This window comes from Saccopteryx leptura, chromosome 2, assembly GCF_036850995.1.
Source record: "Saccopteryx leptura isolate mSacLep1 chromosome 2, mSacLep1_pri_phased_curated, whole genome shotgun sequence".
NCBI classification, from domain to species: domain Eukaryota; kingdom Metazoa; phylum Chordata; class Mammalia; order Chiroptera; family Emballonuridae; genus Saccopteryx; species Saccopteryx leptura.
The window spans coordinates 39843759-39867500 of record NC_089504.1 but is presented as its reverse complement, the minus strand read 5'-3'; the positions used below and the strand labels follow the sequence as shown (position 1 = coordinate 39867500).

General features: G+C 41.3%; 1 protein-coding gene across 3 annotated transcripts in view; it reads left to right on the top strand.

Moving 5' to 3' along the window:
* The window catches only part of NFX1 (nuclear transcription factor, X-box binding 1), an 84239-nt gene that overhangs the window by 24598 nt on the left and 35899 nt on the right, over positions 1 to 23742 (top strand). For all 3 annotated transcript variants that reach the window (XM_066367831.1, XM_066367832.1, XM_066367833.1), the window contains exons 6-9: positions 1488 to 1559; positions 3410 to 3549; positions 16536 to 16635; positions 16717 to 16934. In XM_066367831.1, coding sequence (XP_066223928.1) covers positions 1488 to 1559; positions 3410 to 3549; positions 16536 to 16635; positions 16717 to 16934 — 530 coding nt within the window. The remainder of the gene's footprint in view (positions 1 to 1487; positions 1560 to 3409; positions 3550 to 16535; positions 16636 to 16716; positions 16935 to 23742) is intronic.

Sequence of the window (23742 nt, the reverse complement as noted above, 5' to 3'; positions counted from 1 at the left end):
TGCTTGATTAATTAGATTTGGCTTGATTGACTTTGAATTCCCAAAGGACAGTGTTTTGCCATTACTTAGAAAGCCCCAATCACCCAAAAAAAATTACTGTAGAAGTTCCACAGTGTTTTAAGTAGCGGTATTTCTGAACAAGTATGTAATTTACCAGGGTGTCTGCTTTGAAGAGGGCAGTATATATATTTGAATATATAATTCCATTTTCTTTTTTTTTTAATTTGGAAATTAAATTTAATGGGTGACATTGATCAGTAAGAGTACATAGATTTCAGGAGAACATCTCTACAACATTTGAACTGTTGGTTGTGTTGTGTGTCCATCGTCCAAAGTCAGATTATTTTCTATTGTTATATATTTGTTCCTCTACACTCCCTTCCTCCAGCCCTCTCCTCCCGGTAACTACTTCACTTTTATCTATGTCCATGAGTTTCAGTGTTATATCCCACCTATGTGTGAAATCATATAGTTCTTAGCTTTTTCTGATTTACTTATTTCACTCAGTATAAGGTCCTCAAAGTCCAGCCATGTTGTCGTAAATAGCAGTATATCATCATTTCTTATGGCTTAGTAGAATTCCATTGTGTATGTACTACATCTTCTTTATCCAGTGCTCCATCGAGGGACACTTGTTTCCAGGTTTCGGCCACCGTAAATAATGCTACAGTGAACATGGGGGGCGTACATGTGTCTTTGCACACCCATGTTTTTGAGTTCTTTTGGTAGATAATAAAGGGATTGCTGGGTCATATGGTAATTATATTCTTAATTTTTTGAGGTACCACCATGCTGTCTTCCATAATGGCTGTACCAGTTATAATTCCAATTCTCAATTATTTTTCCTTTGGCATCTTTATATCATGGCTCCTATAAAAAGCATTCTGTCCAGAGATCTAATTCTGCCCTATAGCATATAGCTAAGCCCAGTTCTTTCCAGGAGTCCCTTTTCCCTTTGTTCTTTCCATGTGTTACCAGCATGCCTCCCCTCAAGTCAGCCTTCTTTTCACTGTTCCCATCATTAGCCCATTAGCTGGTTATTATCTCACTGGCTGATGAGAAAATGTCCGTACTTCTCATGGACCTCGTAGATTTGAACTCTGTTATTTTGCTGAGGTTCTAAAGGACTCTGTTGGCTATCCTGCCATTCACCTGAGTGGCAAGCAATTTTCATCTCTGCATACTGCACTAAGTGGGTCTAGACCATATTTGAAAATGTCATCTTTGACTGTCAGACCCGAAATAATACCAGTATTTTGACTTGGGCTTTACTTTTTGGCTAAATATTTTAAAATTATATTGCTATCAATTTTTTCTGTATAAAAACATTGTTGGTATCTTTTAAAATAGTTTAATCAACTTTAGACAAATGCTAAAACATTTCACACTAGGTTCATTTGTTGCCATATTACAATAAGAACAATTGGGCAGCTTTGTTTAGGTTTGGTGTATAGGAGTGATTTATTCATTCAAGTTTTCTTTTTCAGTCTCTGCCATCCTGGACCTTGCCCACCCTGTCCTGCGTTTATGACTAAAACATGTGAATGTGGACGGACCAGGTAAAGTTAGAATTGTACACTAAAGAAGACTCATTTTCCACATTGATGATTTATGTGTGATTTTCTAAAATAGAAGATTAGTTAGGTAGGTGTAAATACTATTTATTTAATAGCATTAACAAATAAATGGTAGGCATTGCCTGATTGGTGGTGGCGCTGTGGATAAAGCATCAACCTGGGACACTGAGGCCCCAGGTTTGAAACCTTGAGGTCCCCAGCTTGAGTGTAGGCTCACCGGCTTGAGCCAGGGGTTGCTGGCTTGAGTGTAAGATCATTGACGTGATCTCATGGTCGCCGACTTGAGCAAGAGGTCACTGTCTCAACTGAACCACCAGTCAAGGCACATATGAGTAGCAATCAATGAGCAACTAAAGTGACACAACTACGAATTGATGCTTTTCATCTTTCCTTCCCTGTCTGTCTGAATGAATGAATGAATGAATGAATAATGATAGCGTAAATAGTACTTTTCTATAAATAGTGGTTTTCTGTGCTGCCTTGATCCTATTTTGCTATCTTATAAGTGATTAAAAAGTTTTATGCACAGTGAGATTACTTATTGAAAAGCCAGGGTGACAGGAACTTTTTTCTTAACCTCTCTACTGGACACTGGGTAAAAGAACCAGGAATTGAACCCAGGCCTTTTTAGGTCTGGAAGGCAGGAATCATTACCTGTGGCTAGCACAGTGTCTGACTTCTAGGTTTTCAGTGAATGTTGTTGAATGAAATAATAACATCCTAGAGCCTGCCCTCTTTCATTACAGTACAAGTTCTGCATCATCAGTTCAGGGATCACTGATAACTGTGTAGTGCTTTAAGGCCCAGTAAGATTACAAAATGATTTCTGAACCCTAAGATGAGATGGGATTATGCAGATTTTTAGTAATGCACATTTGCATAATGTTTATTGAACTTATAGGGGATAATAGTATGGCTTAGTCACATGCAGGGGTTCTGGATCAGAAAGACCTGGTCAGATCTTGGCTCTGCTACTAACTAGTTGTTGATCTGGGCAAGTTGCTTGGTCTCACTGAGCTTCTTTCTCTTATCATAAAGTAGGAATAATAGTGTTTTCTCATGGGGCTAATGTTAGCCATGATGCTGAACACTGGAAACTGAACCTCTAGTATATAATGGTGGCTTTTTAAAACAAAATATGTAGTTAAAGTAGGAAGTAGGGGTTAGAATAAAACTCTTCATGTGGGAGAGTAGACTCCAAGAGCTAAACCATTAACCTGGAAAGAGACCTGAAGACAAATTATCTGAAAGCCCTGGCCTCATATCCTTCTCTAGCTGATAATTCAGCAAAATCAGGATGTTTATTAGAACAAAGCCAGAATGATTTCCCCATCCTGAATCAAAGTTACATACAGTATGTTCTTAAGTATTTTAGCTGCATAAAATGCCAGTGCCAGCTCCCAGGAGAATGCCATTGTGTGTTCATTCTGAAAATGTAAATTAGAACTGTACGTCCCCAACTTCCCTCCTGTCATCTCTTAATTACTGTGAGAGCTCCAGGCCTTTTCCCCTCTTGCGTGCTGCTTCACGGGAAATCAGAGAAGAAATCACATATGACAAAAACTTAGGAATAGGCTTCAGTTCCTCACTGGTCAGAAAGTAGGGGACAGAGAAAGGCAGAATGGGAAATAAGAAAAGCAAAGGAGGAAGAAGTGGAAAGAGGAGAGTAATTGAGGAAATAAGGATTGGAGGAAGGAAACAAAGAAAAAGTTGGCGAAATGGGGCCAAGAGAAAGGTTTAGTGGGTTTTTGGAGAGGGCTTGGGCTTCAGTACTAGTTTAGTTGTCAAACAGAACCTTAATGCCCAACATTAAATTGATATTGTCTTTATAGGCACACAGTTCGCTGTGGTCAGGCTGTCTCAGTCCACTGTTCTAACCCATGTGAGAATGTTTTGAATTGTGGTCAGCACCGCTGTGCTGAACTGTGCCATGGGGGTCAGTGCCAGCCTTGCCGGATCATATTGAGCCAAGGTAAGTGGTAAACACGTCATCCAGCAAAACTTATGTCCTTTTTGGAACCTTATTTATGGTTGTCTTGATGACATGGATTTGTTTCAAACCTGTAGTCACAAAGACTTTTTTGTACCTTGGGTAGAGAGAACTGGAGATAAATTAATGCTTAGAATGGTTTTCACTATATTAGTTATATAATACCAGGATAGGTCATTGTCTTACAGAATTTGGACAGTAAATTTTAAAATGTCATTTAAAAGTAACCACTTGGGAAAAATTTAAAAGTAACTACTTGAAAAGGATCCAGAAAGGTCAAAATAATCTTGAAAAAGAATGAAGTTGGAAATTGTGTTTTCTTTGGGTTTTTTTTGTATTTTTCTGAAGTTGGAAACGGGGAGGCAGTCAGACTCCCACATGCACCCAACCGGGATCCACCTGGCATGCCCACCAGGGGGCGATGTTCTGCCCATCTGGGGCATCACTCTGTTGCAACCAGAGCCATTCTAGCGCCTAAGGCAGAGGCCATGGAGCCATCCTCAGCGCCCGGGACAGCTTTGCTCCAGTGGAGCCTCAGCTGTGGGAGGGGAAGAGAGAGACAGAGAGGAAGGAGAGGAGGAGGGGTGGAGAAGCAAATGGGCGCTTCTCCTGTGTGCCCTGGCCAGGAATCAAACCTGGGACTCCTGCACGCCAGGCCGACACTCTACCACTGAGCGAACCGGCCAGGGCCCTGAAGTTGGAAATGGAACTACCTGATTTCAAAACTTACAAATTTACTATAATTTTGACTGTTGTTTTTGGTGTAAAGATAGACTACTAAATCAGTGGAAGAGAATCCAGAAATAGATCCACATATATAGAGTTAGTTGATTCTTAACCAAAATGTTAAGATAATTCAATGGGAAAAAGAGAATCTTTTTACAAATGTTGCTTGAACAATGAATCTGAACCCCTATTTCACTGTTTATTCAAAAATTAATTCTACATGGATCATGGACTTAATTGTAAAACCAAGAAACATAAGCTTCTGCAAGAAGCTGTAAGAATGTTTTCATGACTGGGTTTAGACAAAAATATTTGGACAGAGCAACAAAAATAGTAATCATAAAAGAAAAAGTAAATTTTATCAAACTTAAACATTTCTACTCATCAGAAGGAAGTGAATTTAAGGAAATGAATAGATAAATCACAGATTGTATTTTTTTTTTCTGGCAGAGACAGAAAGAGTCAGAGAGAGGGACAGATAGGGATAGACAGACAGGAAGGGAGAGAGATGAGAAACATCAATTCTTCATTTTGGTTCCTTAGTTGTTCATTGATTGATTTCTCATATGTGCCTTGACCATGGGGCTACAGCAGACTGAGTGACCCCTTGGTCGAGCCAGCGACCTTGAGCTCAAGCTGGTGAGCCTTGCTCAAACCTGATGAGCCCACGCTCAAGCTGGCAACTTCAGGGTCGAACCTGGGTCCTCCACATCCCAGTCCGACGCTCTATTCACTGCGCCACCACCTGGTCAGGCAATCACAGATTGTATGTAAAGTACTCCTACGTATCAACAAAAAACGGTCAACAACTTAAATAGCAAAAGACTTAGATACTTCACTTCACGGAAGAAATATATATAGCCTGACCAGGTGGTGGCGCAGTGGATAGAGCGTCAGCCTGGGATGCTGAGAACCCCAGTTTAAATCCCCGAGGTTACCAACTTGAGCACAGAATGATCCGGCCTGAGTGTGGGCTTACCAGCTTGAGCGTGGGGTCACTGGCTTGAGAATGGGATCATAGACATGACTCCATGGTTGCTGGCTTGAAGCCCAAGGTCGCTGGCTTGAGTGAGGGATCAGTCACTCTACTACCCGCCCCCTCCTCCATCAAGGCACATATGAGAAGCAATCAATGAACAACTCAGGTGCTGTAATGAAGAGTTGATGCTTCTCTTTCTCTCTCTCTCTCACTAAAAAAAGAAAGAAAAGGAATATATATAAATAACTAATAGCTGGGCCTGACCTGTGGTGGTGCAGTGGATAAAGCGTCGACCTGGAAATGCTGAGGTCGCCGGTTTGAAACCCTGGGCTTGCCTGGTCAAGGCACATATGGGAGTTGATGCTTCCAGCTCTTCCCCCCTGTCTCTCTCTTCTCTCTCTCCCTCTCTCTCTCTAAAATGAATAAATAAAATTAAATAAAAATTAAATAACTAATAGCTAATGAAAAATGCTTAACATCTTTAAACACTAGAGAAAAGTGCCTGACCGGTGGTAGCACAGTGGATAGACATCGACCTGGGATGCTGAGATTCCAGGTTTGAATCCCTGAGGTCACTGGTTTGAACACAGGCTCTCCAGCTTGATCACAGGGGTCACTGACTTGAGTGTGAGTGGTTGCTGGCTTGAGCCCAAAGTTTGCTAGCTCAAGCAAGGGGTCACTGGTTTGGTTGGAGTCCCTCGGTCAGGGCACATATGAGAAACTATCAATGAACAACTAGTGCTGCAACTATGAGTTGATGCTTCTCCCCCCATTCTCTCTCTCAAAAAAACAAAACAGAAAAAAAAACCTAGGAAAAAGAAAATTCAAACCACAACAAGAGTAAAATAGTATAACCACTTTAGGAAACAGTCTTTTATTTTATTTTATTTTTTGAATTTTTCTGAAGTTGGAAATGGGGAGGCAGTCAGACAGACTCCCGCATGCACCCGACCGGGATCCACCCGGCATGCCCACCAGGGGGCGATGCCCTGCCCGTTTGGGGCGTTGCTCTGTTGCAACCAGGGCCATTCTAGCGCCAGAGGCAGAGGCCATGGAGCCATCCTCAGCGCCCGGGCCAACTTTGCTCCAATGGAGCCTTGGCTGCTGGAGGGGAAGAGAGAGACAGAGAGGAAGGAGAGGGGGAGGGGTGGAGAAGCAGATGGGCGCTTCTCCTGTGTTCCCTGGTTAGGAATTGAACCTGGGACTCCTGCACGCCAGGCCGACGCTCTAGGAAGCGGTCTTGAATTCCTTAAAAGGTTAAACATAGAATTACTTTGTGACCCAGCAGTTTCACTCCTAAGCGTACACCCAAAAGAGATGAAAAAAATATAGATGTACACAAAACTTGTGAATGTGTTTATTGTAGCATTATTATAATAGTTAAAATGAGGAAATGATCCAAATGTCTATCAACTGATGAATGGATAAACAAAATGTGGTATGTCCATAAAATGGAGTACAGATGCTCCTTGACTTATGATGAAGTTACATACCAATAGCATCTTAGCCTAGCCTACCTTAAACATGCTCAAAACACTTACATTAGCCTGAAGTTGAGCAAAATCATCTAACACAGAGCCTATTTTATAACACAGTGTTGAATATGTTGTGTAATTTTTTATGTATATTGCTTTCACACCATCATAAAGTTAAAGGATCATATGTTCTGACAGGTGTGAGGTGGTATCTCATTGTGGTTTTAATTTGCATTTCTCTAATGATTAGTGATGTTGAACATTTTTTCATATGCCCGTTGGCCATCTGTATGACCTCTTTAGAGAAGTATCTATTCAGTTCTTTTGCCCAAGTTTTGATTGGATTATTTACTTTCCTGGTGTTTAGTTTTATAAGTTCTTTGTAGAGTTTGGTTATTAACCCCTTATCGGACGTGTTGGTGAATATGTTCTCCCATTGTGTGGGTTGTCTTTTTTATTTTGTTCATGGTGTCTTTAGCTGTGCAAAAGCTTTTTAGTTTGATATAGTCCCATTTGTTCATCCTGTCCTTTATTTCACTTGCCTGTGGAGTTAAATCAGCAATATATTGCTGCAAGAGATGTAGGAGAGCTTACTGCCTATGTGTTCTTTCAAGATGATCATGGTTTCATGACTTACATTCAAGTCTTTTATCCATTTTGAGTTTATTTTTTTGAATGGTGTAAGTTGTCAGAATGGCACTCATTAACAAAACAGTACATAACAAGTGCTGGCAAGGGTGTGGAGAAAAGGGAACCCTCCTGCACTGCTGGTGGGAATGCAGACTGGTGCAGCCACAGTGGAAAACGATGTGGAGATTCCTCAAAAAATTAAAAATAGAACTGCCTTTTGACCCAGCTATCCCACTTCTAGGAATATATCCTAAGAATAACAAATCACCAATTCAAAAGAAGAAATGCACCCCCATGTTTATTGCAGCATTGTTTACTATAGTCAAGATCTGGAAACAGCCTAAGTGTCCAGTGGACTAGTGGATCAAAAAGTTGTGGTACATATACACAATGGAATACTACACGGCCATGAAGAAGAAGGAAATCTTACCCTTTGCAGCAACATGGATGGACCTGGAATCTATTATGCTAAGCGAAATAAGCCAAGCAAAGAAAGAAAAATATCATATGACTTCACTCATATGAGGAATCCAATGAACAATGAAAACTGAGAAATGAAAGAGAGGCAGAGAAAGGTCAAAGAGTCCAGAGGGAAAGGGGAAGAGAGGAGGGGACCAAAGAAAGGAAAGACATTAGTGAAAGTATATAAACATAACACAGAGAGATAGAGGGCAGGATAGTAAATTATGGAGGAAAAGGGGGAAGGTGGGGGGGGGAGGGGGCAAAGGAGATATCAAGGAGAACAAGGGGGGGAGGGAAGGAGATATATTCTAAGGTACACTTGTAACTATGTAAACACAACAAATTAAAATCAATTAAAAAAATCATGTTGAATCATTAGTCGAGGATTGTTTACATTATTCAGCCAAGAGAAGGAATGAAATATTAATACATGCTGCAAAATGGGTGAACCTCCAAAACATTATGCTAAGTGAAAGACACACATCACAAAGGATCGTTTATTATATGATTCCTTTATTTTTATGACTGCCTCTAATCAGGAAGGGTCCTAGAATACAATGTACTGGTGCCCTACGGTAGGGTTTTTTTGTTTGTTTTGTGATTTTTAGCAAGAGAGAGAGACAGACAGGAAGGGAGAGAGAGGAGAAGCATCAACTCATAATTGTGCCACTTTAATTGTTCATTGATTGCTTTTTTTTTTTTACAGTTACAGAGAGAGAGTCAGAGAGAGAGATATATAGGTACAGACAGACAGGAATGGAAAGAGATGAGAAGTATCAATCATTAGTTTTTCGTTGCGGCACCTTAGTTTTTCATTGATTGCTTTCTCATATGTGCCATGACTGTGGGCCTTCAGCAGACAGAGTAACCCCTTGCTCGAGCCAGGGACGTTGGGTCCAAGCTGGTGAGCTTTTGCTCAAACCAGATGAGCCCACGCTCAAGCTGGCGACCTCGGGTCTCAAACCTGGGTCTTCCGCATCCCAGTCCAACACTCTATCCACTACGCCACCGCCTGGTCAGACTCATTGATTGCTTTTCATATGTGCTTTGACTAGGGGCTCCAGGCAAGCCAGTGACCCCTTCCTCAAGCCAGCAACCTTGGGCTCAAACCAGCGACCATGGCCTTCTAGCCAGTGACCATGGGATTCTGTCTATGATCCCACGCTCAAGCTGGTAACCCCATTCTCAAACCCGATGAGCCTGTGCTCAAGTAAACTCTGGGTTTCGAGCCTGGGTCCTCAGTATCCCAGGTCAATTATCTACTGTGCCACCACCAGTCAGGCTATAGTGTTTCATTTTATTAAATTTTACCTTAGTGTGATGCTGTTGATCTTTGTGGTTTGTTTTGTTTTGTTTTGTTTTTAAATAAAATTAGTGAGTGGTAGAGAGAAAGAGACAGGGACAGACAGACAGGACGAGAGAGAGATGAGAAGCATCAGTTCTTCATTGCGACACCTTAGTTGTTCATTCATTTTTTTCTCATATGTGCCTTGACCAGGGGACTACAGCAGAGCTAGTGACCCCTTGCTCAAGCCAGCGACCTTGGGCTTCATGCCAGCGACCATGGAGTCATGTGTATGGTCCCATGCTCAAACCAGCGACCCTGTGCTCAAGCTGGGGAGCCCGCGCTCAAACTGGATGAACCTGCACTCGAGCTGGTGACCTTGGGGTTTCAAACCTGGGTCCTCAGCATCCCAGGCCAACACTCTATCCACCGTGCAACTTGCCTGGTCAGGCGATCCTTATTGGTTTTTACAATAAGAAATTGCCCTGTGAAATGTTTTGTGGTGTGTGCTAGAAGGATTTTATGTAAGGAACTATGACTTATATTACTCAATGTTCTCTTTATGGGTTCTTTTGAGAAAATATCCTGTCTGGTCTTAGTTCCAAGAATAGTTGTTTTTCTTCAAAAGCTATTGACTACTTTTTTATCAGGAAGTCTGTATAACTGACCTACTGTTTGTCTTTATAGTGTATATTTTTTTTAGCTTTGATTCATTCTATATCCCTACTACTGTTTTTCTTTTTTCCCATTTCTTTTTTTACAGAGACAGAGAGAGAGAGAGAGTCAGAGAGAGGGATAGATAGGAACAGACAGACCAGAACGGAGAGAGATGAGAAACATCAATCATTAGTTTTTCGTTGTGACACTTTACTTGTTCATTGATTGCTTTCTCAAATGTGCCTTGACCATGGGGCTACAGTGGACCGAGTAACCCCTTGCTCAAGCCAGCGACCTTGGGTCCAAGCTGGTGAGCTTTGCTCAATCCAGATGAGCCCACACTCAAGCTGGCAACCTTGGGGTCTCGAACCTGGGTTCTCCACATCCCAGTCTGACGCTCTATCCACTGCGCCACCGCCTGGTCGGGCTCTTTTCCCATTTTTTATTTATGTTTTCTTATTATGTTTCAGTAATCTTTACCTGCTGCCTCAAATTCATTTCTAGTTAAGGCAGGAGTTAAACATATATTGGTAGTTTGTTCTTAGAATAGACTGTGGTATGGGGAAGTCCCTTTGATTTCTGCTCCATTTTTAGCTTTTGATTCTTATTGGGCTTTTACTCAGTTAAATCAATCTTTTTGTACAAATTTATATGGATCCCAGTCTCTTCTGTTTGTTTGTTTTCTTCTTCTGTTTTTGTATAGTTGATTTTTCAGACTCAGTTAAAGATTTTTCATTTGTCTACACTAAGTAACTAGCAGAGTATTTTGGCCATGAGTATAGTTCATGTTCTCAAATTACAATTTTCCTAGGATCCCTTTCAGCTTTATCTAGACTTTTAATATGCATTTCTTCATTCATAGATTGAAAACAGGCTGACCATGTTAAGACTGGTATTAGAGACCTTCAGACTGTCTTTGTTAATGCTCTTCAACCAGCTCCATCCAGCTCTTCAGTCATCAGCTCATACTTCTGTTTCTTGTACCTAAGCATAGCAGAGCTTTTTAGTATTGTGCTCAGATTATTTCCTCATTGATTAGGGGCTCCATTTTGTTTCTGCTGTTACAAGTTTCTTACTCTTGATTCTTTTATTTGCAGCTACTTGTACCTCTGAAAGAAGCCTCTGTTTTGTTTGAGCAGAAACTTAGCAAAGAAAAGCCTGCTTGCAGAAGCTCCTAGTTGCTAGGGTTTATCAATTCATTGATTCCAAAAATATTAATTGAATTTTTTTCATCATTTATAAATATTAATTCATCCAGTAAGTGTTGAATGAATGAATTTTAGAACAGGGGATAAAACTGCACATGTACTTAAGACCAAAAACAACCACAACCACATACTTAATAGAATTTAAATTTCTGATCATTCCTGCATATTGGATAATCTCCAATTAAAATATCAATATAGCTTTCATTCATCAAAGAAAATATTTTACTCAAGTTCCCAAAACAAATTTGAGGAGTTATGTTGGATTTGAATTGAGAAAAAAGTCCCAGTTAAAATATAGAAACAAAGTTTTCATTTGGTGGAAGCTGAAATCAGTGTAATACATTTTAATTAAAGATCTGTCCCATGTGGCATTTTTCAAGTTTTTATTTTAATTTTTAAAATATTTTTATTCTTTTTAGGAGCAGTAATGTTTATTGATTTTTAAATAATGAAGGCTTGAGAGTTTAAATCAGAGTTTCAGTATGCAAAAGCAATTCATTTGTTCAACTGACCTTGGTATTTATGATTAGCCGAGAATTTGATTAAGCAGGGGGATGTGTATGTTATCATCTTGCAGTGTGAGAGTGCTTCCCCTGTTTGTCCTCCCCCCTTACCTCCCTGGTAAGGGAGGTATGTGCCCTGGGTGTTCTGGGAATGTCCTTAACATTATAAACTTACTTGGAAAAAATAAGTGATGTTTAAAATCCAGTTATGTGGGTTATAACTCCATCAAAAAAATCAGGAAGAACCAGAATAAAGTATTAAGAATCTATCTAGGCTAAGAGACAGAATCTGCACTGTCTGAATTTTGGGATCTTTTTCAGAGAAGATGTTTTGATGTTATTTTTTGGGGTATTTTTGGTTTTGTTGTTTGTTTGTTTTTCTCCTAGAATGAACTCACAACAGTCCCTAAAATTAAATTTTTTTAGATTGTCTGGGTTTCAGCATGTGACTCGGGAATTAGATTTAAATTTAAGTAAACATTGGTCACAGCCTTGAAGTTTAACAGAAGCCAGGACAGGGCAAAGAGCAGCTTGCAGCAAAGCACTTTGGCGGAAGAGTAGCTGCTGGGTAAGGAAAGGAAAGGGGATTCCTTAGACCTGCTGTCTTCATCCATTGAGGCTGCTATAACAAAACACCATGGGCTGGGTGACATTTACATCTCATAGTTCTGGAGGCTGGAAGCCCAAGATCAAGGCGCCAGCGGATTTGGTGCCTGGTGAGAACTTGCTTCCTGGTTCATGGATGGCCATCTTCTGTGTCCTCCCGTGGCAGAAGGGCACATTTTTCAGGTTTTTAATAATCTACCAGGCTAAACCTTTGGCCGCCTTCACTGCTTTTATTTGGTTGTCCCCTTCCCTTTCTCTCACTTTGCCTTCAGCCTTTTTGCCTCTGGTTCATCCATATGGGATACTGTCCAGGCTAGTCTAGAAGACTCTTGTTTGTTTTAAGGTTTTATTTATTCATTTTAGAGAAGGGAGGAGAAAGGGAGGGGAGGAGCAGGAAGCATCAACTCCCATATGTACCTTGACTGGGCAAGCCCAGGGTTTTGAACCGGTGACCTCAGCATTTCCAGGTCGACGCTTTATCCACTGCTCCACCACAGGTCACGCTCTTTTTGTTTCTTTTAATAGCAGTTTCCAGGCCCTGGCCAGTTGGCTCAGTGGTAGAGTGTTGGCCCTGCATGTGGATGTCCCAGGTTTGATTCCCGGTCAGGGCACACGGGAGAAGCGCCCATCTGCTTCTTCACCCCTCCCCCTTTCTCTCTCTCTCTCTCTCTCTCTCCCCCCTTTCTCTCTTTCTCTCTCTCTCTCTGTGTCTCTTCTTCTCCCTTCCTGCAGCTATGGCTTGATGGAGTGAGATGGCCCCAGGAGCTGAGGATGGTACATGACCTCCGCCTCAGGTGCTGAAAAAAAAATGGCTCTGGTTGCAGCGGAGCAAGGCCCCCAGATGGGCAGAGCATTGCCCCCTAGTGTGCTTGCCAGGTGGATCCTGGTCGGGGCACATGCAGGAGTCTGTCTCTGCCTCCCCTCCTCTCACTAAATTAAAAAAAAAAAATCAGTTTCCACTTTCATGTCATCTTTTCATCTTTCCCCACCCATGCAGTGGGTTTTCTCTTCAGAATATTTGGGAACCACCACAGTTGATCTCTTGAACATCTTTCATTAAAACATCAATATCCACTTTAAGGCCTGACCTGCGGTGGCACAGTGGATAAAGCATTGACCTGGAATGCTGAGGTCGCCAGTTCGATACCCTGGGCTTGCCTGCTCAAGGCATATATGGAAGTTGATGCTTCCTTCTCCTCTCCCCTTCTCTCTCTCTCTCTCTCTCTCTCTCTCTCCTTTTTAAAATGAATAAGTAAAATCTTAAAGAAAAACAAAACACTTTTAAGAATGGACAACTAAGGTGCCGCAACAAAGAATTGATGCTTCTCATCTCTCTGTCTGTCTCTCTCTCTGTCACACACACAAAAAAGAATAATATGTTTAAGTCTTTTTTTCTCTTTTCAGAATACATCTTTCATTTACTCTGTAAGCTTTTAGCCCTATTTTATGTGGAAAGGTTCACAGACTCATAGTATGCATACTCATGACAGACCAGAAGTCCCCCTACATATGTTTTTTTTTTAATTTTTGTTTGTTTGTTTGTTTTGAAAGAGACAGAGGCAGGACATCGAGCTATTCCTGTATGTATCCTGAACAGGTCATTGATATGGCAGACTCTGTGTTCCAGGACGAGACTCCAACCAACTGAGCTATCCAGCCAGGACTTAATTTCTTTGGATTTATTGTTTCAGAGAGACAGAGAGAGGAAGGAGGAGAGAGAGTCGGGGGAAGGGAAGCATTCATTTGTTGTTTCACTCAGTTATGCATTCATTGGCTGCTTTCCATGTGTGCCCTTACTGGGGATCAAACCCGCAACCTTGTTTCAGGCGGCACTCTTAACCAACTGAACTAACCAGCCAGGGCTTTATGTTTTTTTGAATAGAGGTAACATAGGTTAATAAATTTATATAAGTTCCAGGTGTATGGCATTGTAATTTGACAGCTGTGTACACTATAGTGAGCTCACCACCAGTAATCTAGTTTCCATTCATCACCATACATTTGACTCTCTTTACCCATTTTGTCCTCCCCACTTTCTTTCCCCTCTGATAACTACCATTCTCTGTCTGTTGTGTGAGGGGGTTTTCTTTGTTTTGTTTTATATTCCACATATGAGTGAAATCATGTAGTTTTCATCTTTTTCCATGTGAATCATTTCACTTAGCATAATGCCCCGAAAGTTCATCCATTATTGTCAAATGGCAAATTTAATCTTTTTATGGCTGAGTAATATTTCATTGTATATATACACCACATCTTTGTCCATTTATCCGTTGATGAACACTTAGGTTTTCATATCTTGGCTGTTGTAAATAATGCTGTAATGAACATAGGGGGTACATATATCTTTTTGAATTAATGTTTTCACATTCTTTAAATAACTATCCAGTAGTGGAATAGCTGGATCATATGGCAGTTCTAGTGTTAACTTTTTGAGGAATCCCCGGCCCATACTATATTCTGTAGTGGCTGCACCAATTAACAATCCTACCAACAGTGTATGTGGGTTCCCTTTTCCCCATATCCTCTCCAACACTTGTTACTTCACATCTTTTTTTTTTTTTTTTTTTTTTTTTTTTTTGTATTTTTCCGAAGTTGGAAATGGGGAGGCAGTCAGACAGACTCCCGCATGCTCCCGACTGGGATCCATCCGCATGCCCACCAGGGGGCGATGCTCTGCCTATCTTGGGGCGTTGCTCTGCCGCAACCAGAGCCATTCTAGCGCCTGAGTCAGAGGCCACAGAGCCATCCCCAGTGCTCGGGCAAACTTTGCTCCAATGGAGCCTTGGCTGCGGGAGGGGAAGAGAGAGACAGAGAGGAAGGAGAGGGGGAGGGGTGGAGAAGCAGATGGGCGCTTCTCCTGTGTGCCCTGGCTGGGAATCGAACCCGGGACTCCTGCATGCCAGGCCGACGCTCAGTGGCTCTACCACTGAGCCAACCGGTGGAGGCTTATTTCTCATCTTTTTGATAATAGCTATGGCATGTATATTTTACAACTCAAAGTCTTGATTATGTCTTCATTGGTTTGAGGCTTTCCTCTCCATATCTCAGTAAGTTTTTGGTCTGTTCAATATTTTATGAGCATTAGTTCTAATATTTTGTTAGAAGCAGTCTATTTTATTTCTTAACTAAGTATGTGATTTTAAGATCTGGTATAATTTTATTATGTTCTGATGTTGGTTTTCTGTGCTAAGTATATTGAGGAAGAAGGAAAATGTCATTAGATCTGCAGAATTTCAATATAATTTCTATTCTTCTGGTCTGGATTTATTATGTAAGGCTAAGTATGTTTGCATAGATTGGTGTTTTTGTTGTTGTTTTGTTTTATTTTGTTTTTTGACAGAGACAGAGAGAGAGAGTCGGTGAGAGGGACAGACAGACAGGAAGGGAGAGAGATGAGAAGCATCAGTTCTTCCTTGCAGCACCTTAGTTGTTCATCAGTTTGCCTTGACCAGGGGACTACAGCAGAGCAAGGGACCCCTTGCTTAAGCCAGCGACCTTTGGGCTAAAGTCAGTGACCATAGGGTCATGTCTATGATCCCACACTCAAGCCAGTGATCCCGCACTCAAGCTGGTGACCTGGGGGTTTCGAACCTGGGTCTTCTGCATTCTAGTCCTTAGCACTATCCACTGGTCAAGTTAGATTGGTTTTAATGAGATAAATTTTCATTATAAACTGAAAATGATAAGTGAAACTTAAAATTAGGTAAGTTGACAAAAATTCATTTTTATCAGACTTTTTTACATATTAATACAGCAGAAACATAGCTCCTTAAACATAACACATTTATTGCTGACCCCAAGAAATAAAGGAATCCACAGGAAAATCAATGGATGTAAACTGGGTTTTCTATCTAGCAAATAAAAGTCTCTCCTGACCTGTGGTGGCGCAGTGGATAAAGCGTCGACCTGGAAATGCTGAGGTCGCCGGTTCGAAACCCTGGGCTTGCCTGGTCAAGGCACATATGGGAGTTGATGCTTCCAGCTCCTCCCCCCTTCTTTCTCTCTATCTCTCTCTCTCCCTCTCTCTCTCTCCTCTCTAAAAAAAAAAAAAAGTCTCAAATTATTTGAAACTTTTTACTCAGTGTTAATACTTGAACATGATTACTTCAAATTCAACTTACAGCCCTCAGTTTTCAATCATGGCCTTATGCACCAGATATTAGATGCTTAATTTAGAGGGTTGCATCACTTTAATGCTGTTTTCAGGATATGCTACAGAGGCACCATGAGATACTGACAGTCTAACAAGGTCTTTTATTTTTTTCCTGTGATAAAGCTCTCAGGTGGGACTTAGAGCTGCTGTATTAGCCACATTTATTTCTGCATCAGGTCTGTCAACACCGATGATAGTATTTCGTGTTTTCCTATAGATTAGAATGTTTTAAGAGCCCTTACAAGTTACTAATCTCTTGTTTTTGAAATTATGTCCTCAAGTATGCTACTGTGGCAACACCTCCCGAGATGTGTTATGTGGAACAGATGCAGGAAAGTCTGATGGATTTGGGGATTTTGGCTGTTTAAAGATATGTGGCAAGTAAGGTTTTATGTTTTTCTTTGTTAGAATAAAACTGTTCTATATGCAACAGTTGTATAATAGTCTTGTTTTTTTTAACAGGGACTTGAAATGTGGGAATCATGTGTGTTCTCAAGTATGCCACCCTCAGCCCTGCCAGCCATGCCCACGGCTCCCACAGCTAGTGCGCTATTGCCCTTGTGGGCAAACTCCTCTCAGCCAATTGCTAGAACTTGGAAGTAGTGGTCGGAAAACGTGCATGGATCCTGTCCCTTCGTGTGGAAAAGTGTGCGGAAAGCCACTGCCTTGTGGCTCCTTAGGTAACTAGTAGGTGTATGAATGTAAATATTTGGCATTAATAACTACTTAGGCATAAAGTTTTAAATTCTAGTTACAATATCAGAGGTTTTTCTAAACATTAGGATCAATTTTTTTTTGTCCTCAGAATATACTTAAGAAAACTCACTTTTGCCCAAGTGATCTCTTTCTGATTTGGGTCTTTTATTGCTAACTCAGGTTAGTTGTGGTAAGACTATTCCATGGGGGATGAAGGGAGTTATCATTTCTCTTAGTGGCCTACACTTGTTTGAATACCAGACATACTTTTACTAATCCAGGATTCAGTGCTTACAAGCATTTTCATGATAGAAACAACTTAACTAAAGTTCTAAGTACAATAAAACTTCAACCATTTGGACCACTCAAGAAATATCATTCTTTATAACTAGCTACGTTTCTCATCTAGCTGGGGATACCTCCTGTGCCTAATTTTAGTTGGATATTTTTTTTAAATTCTCTTTTTTCTTTAAACAGAGGTAACCAAAGGTAATTTCTTTCCCTTTACTGACCCCGAGTCATCTTTTTTCTGGACCTCAGTTATTGCATTGTGCTGAATGCAGTGATGCCCTCAGGGTTGCCGAGGTTTCTCAGGCCATTTCTCTATAGCAGTGTGCAGTTTGAATTGTTTTATCTACTTGTTAAAGCTTTTTGTTGTTTATTTTCTTGTCAATGCTTGTCCTACCTTTAGTGGCTCTCCTTTCCTTCTGATTGTGGCTTCTCATTACTTGGATATAGAAATCAGAAAAGGCTTATAGGAATTAGCTATAAAGTAATAGTCTGAGTTTCTAACAGACTCTTTGAGGCAGTCCTTGGGAAATATACATGTATAGTTTTGTAATGACCTGGCAACTTCTCTCCTAAGGCTGTGTACATAGAAAAATGAAAGTGAGCAATGAAGTCTGAATAAAAGATGTGCTCCTGTAACTGTGGGAAAGCTAACATCTTTAGATTGGGTTTGCATTTTTATCAAAAAGAGAGCTTTCACATTTCTTCCAAATACCAGCAGGAACCAGCATCCTACCTAATTCTGTTTTTCAATCTGACTTTAAAATTATATATAAAAGAGAAATGGGGCCTGACCTGTGGTGGCACAGTGGTTAAAGCATTGACCTGGAATGCTGAGGTTGCCGGTTTGAATCCCTGGCCTTGCCTGGTCAAGGCACATACTGGAAGCAACTATGTACTACAAGTAGATGCTTCCTGCTTCTCTCTTTTTCTCTTTCTCTCTCTCTCTCTCTCTCTCTGTCTCTCTCCCCCCCCATCTCAAAAAAGCAATAAATAAAAATTTTTTAAAAAGGAAGAGAAATGCTCTCTTCTCATATTTTAATACACGTTTTAACTACATTAGGAAAATCAATCATCGTTCTCCTTGTCTACTGTGAAAGTATATCTTCAGATAAGCCCTATAAAATGGAGATCAGATGACATCTAAATCAAGATAGTAAAGGCACGAGCCAGTTTGTTGTTTTTTGTTTTTTGGATTTTTTTCAGAGACAGTCAGAGAGAGGGATAGACAGGGACAGACAGACAGGAACAGAGAGATGAGAAGCATCAATCATCAGTTTTTCGTTGCAACACCTTAGTTGTTCATTGATTGCTTTCTCGTATGTGCCTTGACCGTGGAGCTACAGCAGACCGAGTAACCCCTTGCTCGAGCCAGTGACTTTGGGCTCAAGCTGGTGAGCCTTGCTCAAACCAGATGAGCCCGTGCTCAAGCTGGCGACCTTGGGGTCTCAAACCTGGGTCTTCCACATCCCAGTCCAACGCTCTATCCACTGCGCCACTGCCTGGTCAGGCACTAGCCAATTTTATAAGAATTTTATATATAATCAACAGAAATCCTACCCTGAGGCTAAGATGGCTTGTTAGCAATGAGAAAGAGGTAATGTAAAATGGATAATGCAAAGGGACTTGAGCTAGAAAAGAATAGTAAATAGAAGTGTGAGCTGACCTGGAGGTGAGGTAAGAACAGGTCAAGGAATCCAAAGGTAAACCACTCTTCCTCAGCAGAATTTTAATCGTGGCAAATTTTTAAGGAGCTAGGCTGTTGGATTGAGAAGCTTGAAAGCAAGCTCATGCCTAGTGGTAACAGTGACTCTAAACTTTATTCAGGTCTGGCATATCTATAGAAAGCTTGTTAGGTGTTTTAGTATCTTACCGAGTAGATACATCCTAGACATGGTAGCTTTAGTACAAGAGACTAGGTGGAGTTCTGCTTTCAAGATGATAGCATGAACAGCTATTTGGGCTCACTTCCCATCAAAACAAGCAAAGCTGGTGAGAACTGTTAAAAAAAAAAACATTTAAAGTCTCTGGAAATTGTCTTACAAACATGCATCAAGAAATATTTATTGAAGAAATTCTACTAAAAATCAGAACAGCAAGAATCTGTATCATTTGAGTCACAACTCACTTCCTCCTTCCTTTCCTCCAAACCCCCAGCTCAGTTTAACAAAAGCTCCATTCAGGATGGGTGTGCCCACAAAGACAGGGCTTCCTCTGCCCACAGCTCCCAGTCAAGGGTTTTTCACTGGGTGGAGCAGACTATCAGTATTTCTCATCCCCCTCTAACTCCCAAGTCAAAGAGGCTAAATATCTGGTAAACATAGCTGAGAGATAAGGGGCTCCCTTCCTTTATTATACAGCCCCATTCATGAGTTGGAGGTGGTACCCAATCACAATACACAAGAATACTGGGGCCTAATCACCCTCACCCTTGCTCACTTGTACAGCAGAGGTTTCATGCTGGGAGAATTAAGCCAAGAAAACCAGAGTCTACTATCCCATTTAACACCCAGAGTAATGGCTGAGATGTCCCAGGGAGAAAGGCAGTCCATAGGAAAGCAAGCTCCAAAGCATTCCACAAAAGAACTGACTTTAATTTGAAACACGGAAGGGTTTCAGGCCTAAAGCCCTTTAGGAAACAATAACTTCTCTTTATTAAGAGCAACATGCTAAACTGTAGGTCATCTAGTTCACCAAAAAGAACCAAGGAAAGAGATGGCTAAGAGAAGCCTTGCTGGGGAGAGAACAAACCTCACAGACTTGCCTAAGACGACCCCTGCCCAGATTCCCTTGGATCAAACTGCTGAGCAATTTATGCCTCAGGGCACTATTGGAAACAGTAGAGCAACCAGTCAACAGTTAGTGGAGCCTTAGGAATGACAGTAATACCAAATGAGGTGGACAGCTTAACAGAGATCAGGGAAAGAGATAGAGAACTCTGCTAAAACCATTGTCACCCCAGGGTGACTGTACACCCCAAGGCTCTGCCATCCAAAGAGTGACACCAAAGTCCTCATATCATAGGGGAAACATTTCACTAAAGTATCCCAGACAAGTTACAAACAAGCAAACAAAAATATTATGGAGAGAGAGAAAGAAAGCAGATTTAAGAGTTGCTACAAGCAATATATTACCAAAAATGTCTGGTTTCCAGCAAAAAATTAAGAAGTAGGCAAAGAAACAGGAATAAAAAACACGGGCAGCAAAAAGTTTCTATTTTCTGTGTGAGTGACCTGCATTAGATTCAACAAAAGCTTCAAGATCACATGTTCAAAGAACTAAAGGAAACCATTTTTTTTTCTTTCATTTTTCTTAAGCTGGAAACAGAGAGACAGTCAGACTCCCGCATGCGCCCGACCGGGATCCACCCGGCACGCCCACCATGGGGCTACGCTCTGCCCACCATGGGGCTACGCTCTGCCCACCAGGGGGCGATGCTCTGCCCATCCTGGGCATCGCCATGTTGCGACCAGAGCCACTCTAGCGCCTGGGGCAGAGGCCACAGAGCCATCCCCAGCACCCGGGCCATCTTTGCTCCGATGGAGCCTTGGCTGCGGGAGGGGAAGAGAGAGACAGAGAGGAAAGCGCGGCGGAGGGGTGGAGAAGCAAATGGGCGCTTCTCCTGTGTGCCCTGGCCGGGAATCGAACCCGGGTCCTCCGCACGCTAGGCCGATGCTCTACCGCTGTGCCAACTGGCCAGGGCCTTTGTATTTTTTCTGAAGCTGGAAACGGGGAGAGACAGTCAGACAGACTCCCGCATGCGCCCGACCAGGATCCACCCGGCACGCCCACCAGGGGCGACGCTCTGCCCACCAGGGGGCGATGCTCTGCCCCTCCGGGGTGTCGCTCTGTCGCGACCAGAGCCACTCTAGCACCTGGGGCAGAGGCCAAGGAGCCATCCCCAGCGCCCGGGCCATCCTTGCTCCAATGGAGCCTCAGCTGCAGGAGGAGAAGATAGAGACAGAGAGGAAGGAGAGGGAGAGGGGTGGAGAAGCAGATGGGCGCTTCTCCTGTGTGCCCTGGCCGGGAATCAAACCCGGGACTTCTGCACACCAGGCCGACGTTCTACCACTGAGCCAACTGGCCAGGGCCAAGGAAACCATTCTTAAAGAGTTAAAAGCAAGGTATAAAGGCAGTATATCATCAAATAGAGAATCTCAATAGAGATAGGAATTATAAAAAAAAACACAAATGGAAAATCTGGAGTTGAAAAGTTCAATAATTAAGATGAAAAATTCATTAAAGGGGCTGAAGAGTAGATTTGAGCTGGAAGAAGAAACAAATTAATGTGAAGGTACATTAATAGAAGTTATATAATCCAAAGAAGAAAGAGAAAATAGAATGAAGAAAAATGAACAGTGCCTCAGAGAAATGTGGGGCACCTTTAAGCATACAAACATATATAATGGGAATACCAGGAAAGGAGAAAAGAGCAGAAAAGTATTCAAGGAGGCCCTGGCCGGTTGGCTCAGTGGTAGAGCATCAGCCTGGCGTACTGGAGTCCCAGGTTCGATTCCCAGCCAGGGCACACAGGAGAAGCTCCCATCTGCTTCTCCACCCCTCCCCCTCTCCTTCCTCTCTGTCTCTCTCTTCCCCTCCTGCAGCCGAGGCTCCATTGGAGCAAAGTTGGCCCGGGCACTGGGGATGGCTCCATGGCCTCTGCCTCAGGTGCTAGAATGGCTCTGGTCTCAACGTAGCGGTGGCCCAGATGGGCAGAGCATCGCCCCCTGGTGGGCATGCCGGGTGGATCCCGGTCAGGCGCATGCGGGAGTCTGTCCGGCTGCCTCCCCGTTTCCAACTTCAGAAAAAGAAAAAAAAGAAAAAAAAGAAAAGTATTCAAGGAAATAATAGCTGAAAACTTTCCAAATTTATTGGAAAACATTAATCTGTACATTCAAGAAGCCCAGCAAACTCTCAAATAGTGTAAATTCAAAGAGCTTTACACCTAAACACAGTAAAAATGCGGAAAGTCCAAGACAAGGAGAAAATCTTTGAAGCAGTAAGAGAGAAATGATGAAAGGGTATCCTGCTGAGATTAATAGCAGACTTCTCATCAAAACGATGGACAATACTACATCATAACCAGAAGGTAGTGGAATGAGCTATTCAAGGTGCTGAAAGACCTGCCAACCAACACTGCTGTCCAGCAAAACTATCTTTCAAAAATTAGAGTAAAAATGGAGAATTTGTTGCTACTTTACAATAAATAGTACTGAAGGAAGTTCTTTAGACTAAAAGGAAATGAACCCAGTTGTAAATTCAAATTTGTATGAGAAAAAACAAAGAGTAAAGGTATTACATAATTATTTATAAAAGACAGCATAAATGCATATTCTTTTCTCAGCTGGTTTAAAAAGCAATTATATAAAATAAAATGTATATAATTGGATTGTTTGGCCTATAATATATAGAAATATATTTGATATACAGCACAAAGAAAGTGGGTGGTATCAGTGTTGGAATAGAGTAAGGAAATGATGCCAGATGGTAACTCAGATCCACAGGAACCAATGAAAGAAACTGGAAATGGTAAATAAAAAAAAAGTAACAAACTATAAATATATCCTGTTCTCTTTCAAAGCTTTTTTAATAGACCATAACATTATATAAAGTAATAATTATAATGTATTACTGGGTTTGTAACATATACATATAGTTGTCATATATATAATAATAACAGCACAAAAGAGAAGAGGGAATACAGCTAAATAGGAGTAAGGCTTCTATAGTTCACTGCAATTAGGTTAATTAATTAAATCTGAAGTAGATTCTGATAAGGTGTTTATATGGTAATCCCTAGACTAACCATTAAGAAAATAACAATGGCCTGACCTGTGGTGGTGCAGTAGATAAAGCGTCGACCTGGAAATGCTGAGGTCGCCGGTTCGAAACCCTGGGCTTGCCTGGTCAAGGCACATATGGGAGTTGATGCTTCCAGCTCTTCCCCCCTTCTCTCTCTCTCTCTGTCTCTCCTCTCTCTCTCCTCTCTAAAAATGAATAAATAAAGTAAAAAAAAAAAGAGAAGAAATCCTTTAAAAAAATAAAAAATAAAACAGTGAAAAATATCATTAAAGGAAAAAAATGTTACATGAGAAAATAATGCAAAAGAAAGCAGTAAAGTAAGATTAGATTAACAAAGACATGAGACATGTAAAAAACTGTAAGTGAAATGGCAGGTGGAAATCTAGTTGTTATCAAGAACAATGTGAATGGATTAAACAATTAAACAAAAAACAGATGGTCAGACCAAATTTAGAAAATAAAAAGCAAGATCCAACTATATACTACCTTCAGGAAATAGACTAGAGTCAAAGATACAAATAGGCTGAAGTTACTATGGGTGATCCACAAGGGGTTCTTGAAATAGGACTTGTCCTAAACCCAGTTTAGCAGAATGAATGGCAGGCCACCATTATCAGACATTCACAGAGCTGGAGTCAGTGAAATTTTAGATGTAGTTTCTGATTAGTTTTGATCTCCAGATGATTTTTAATCAAGAGCACT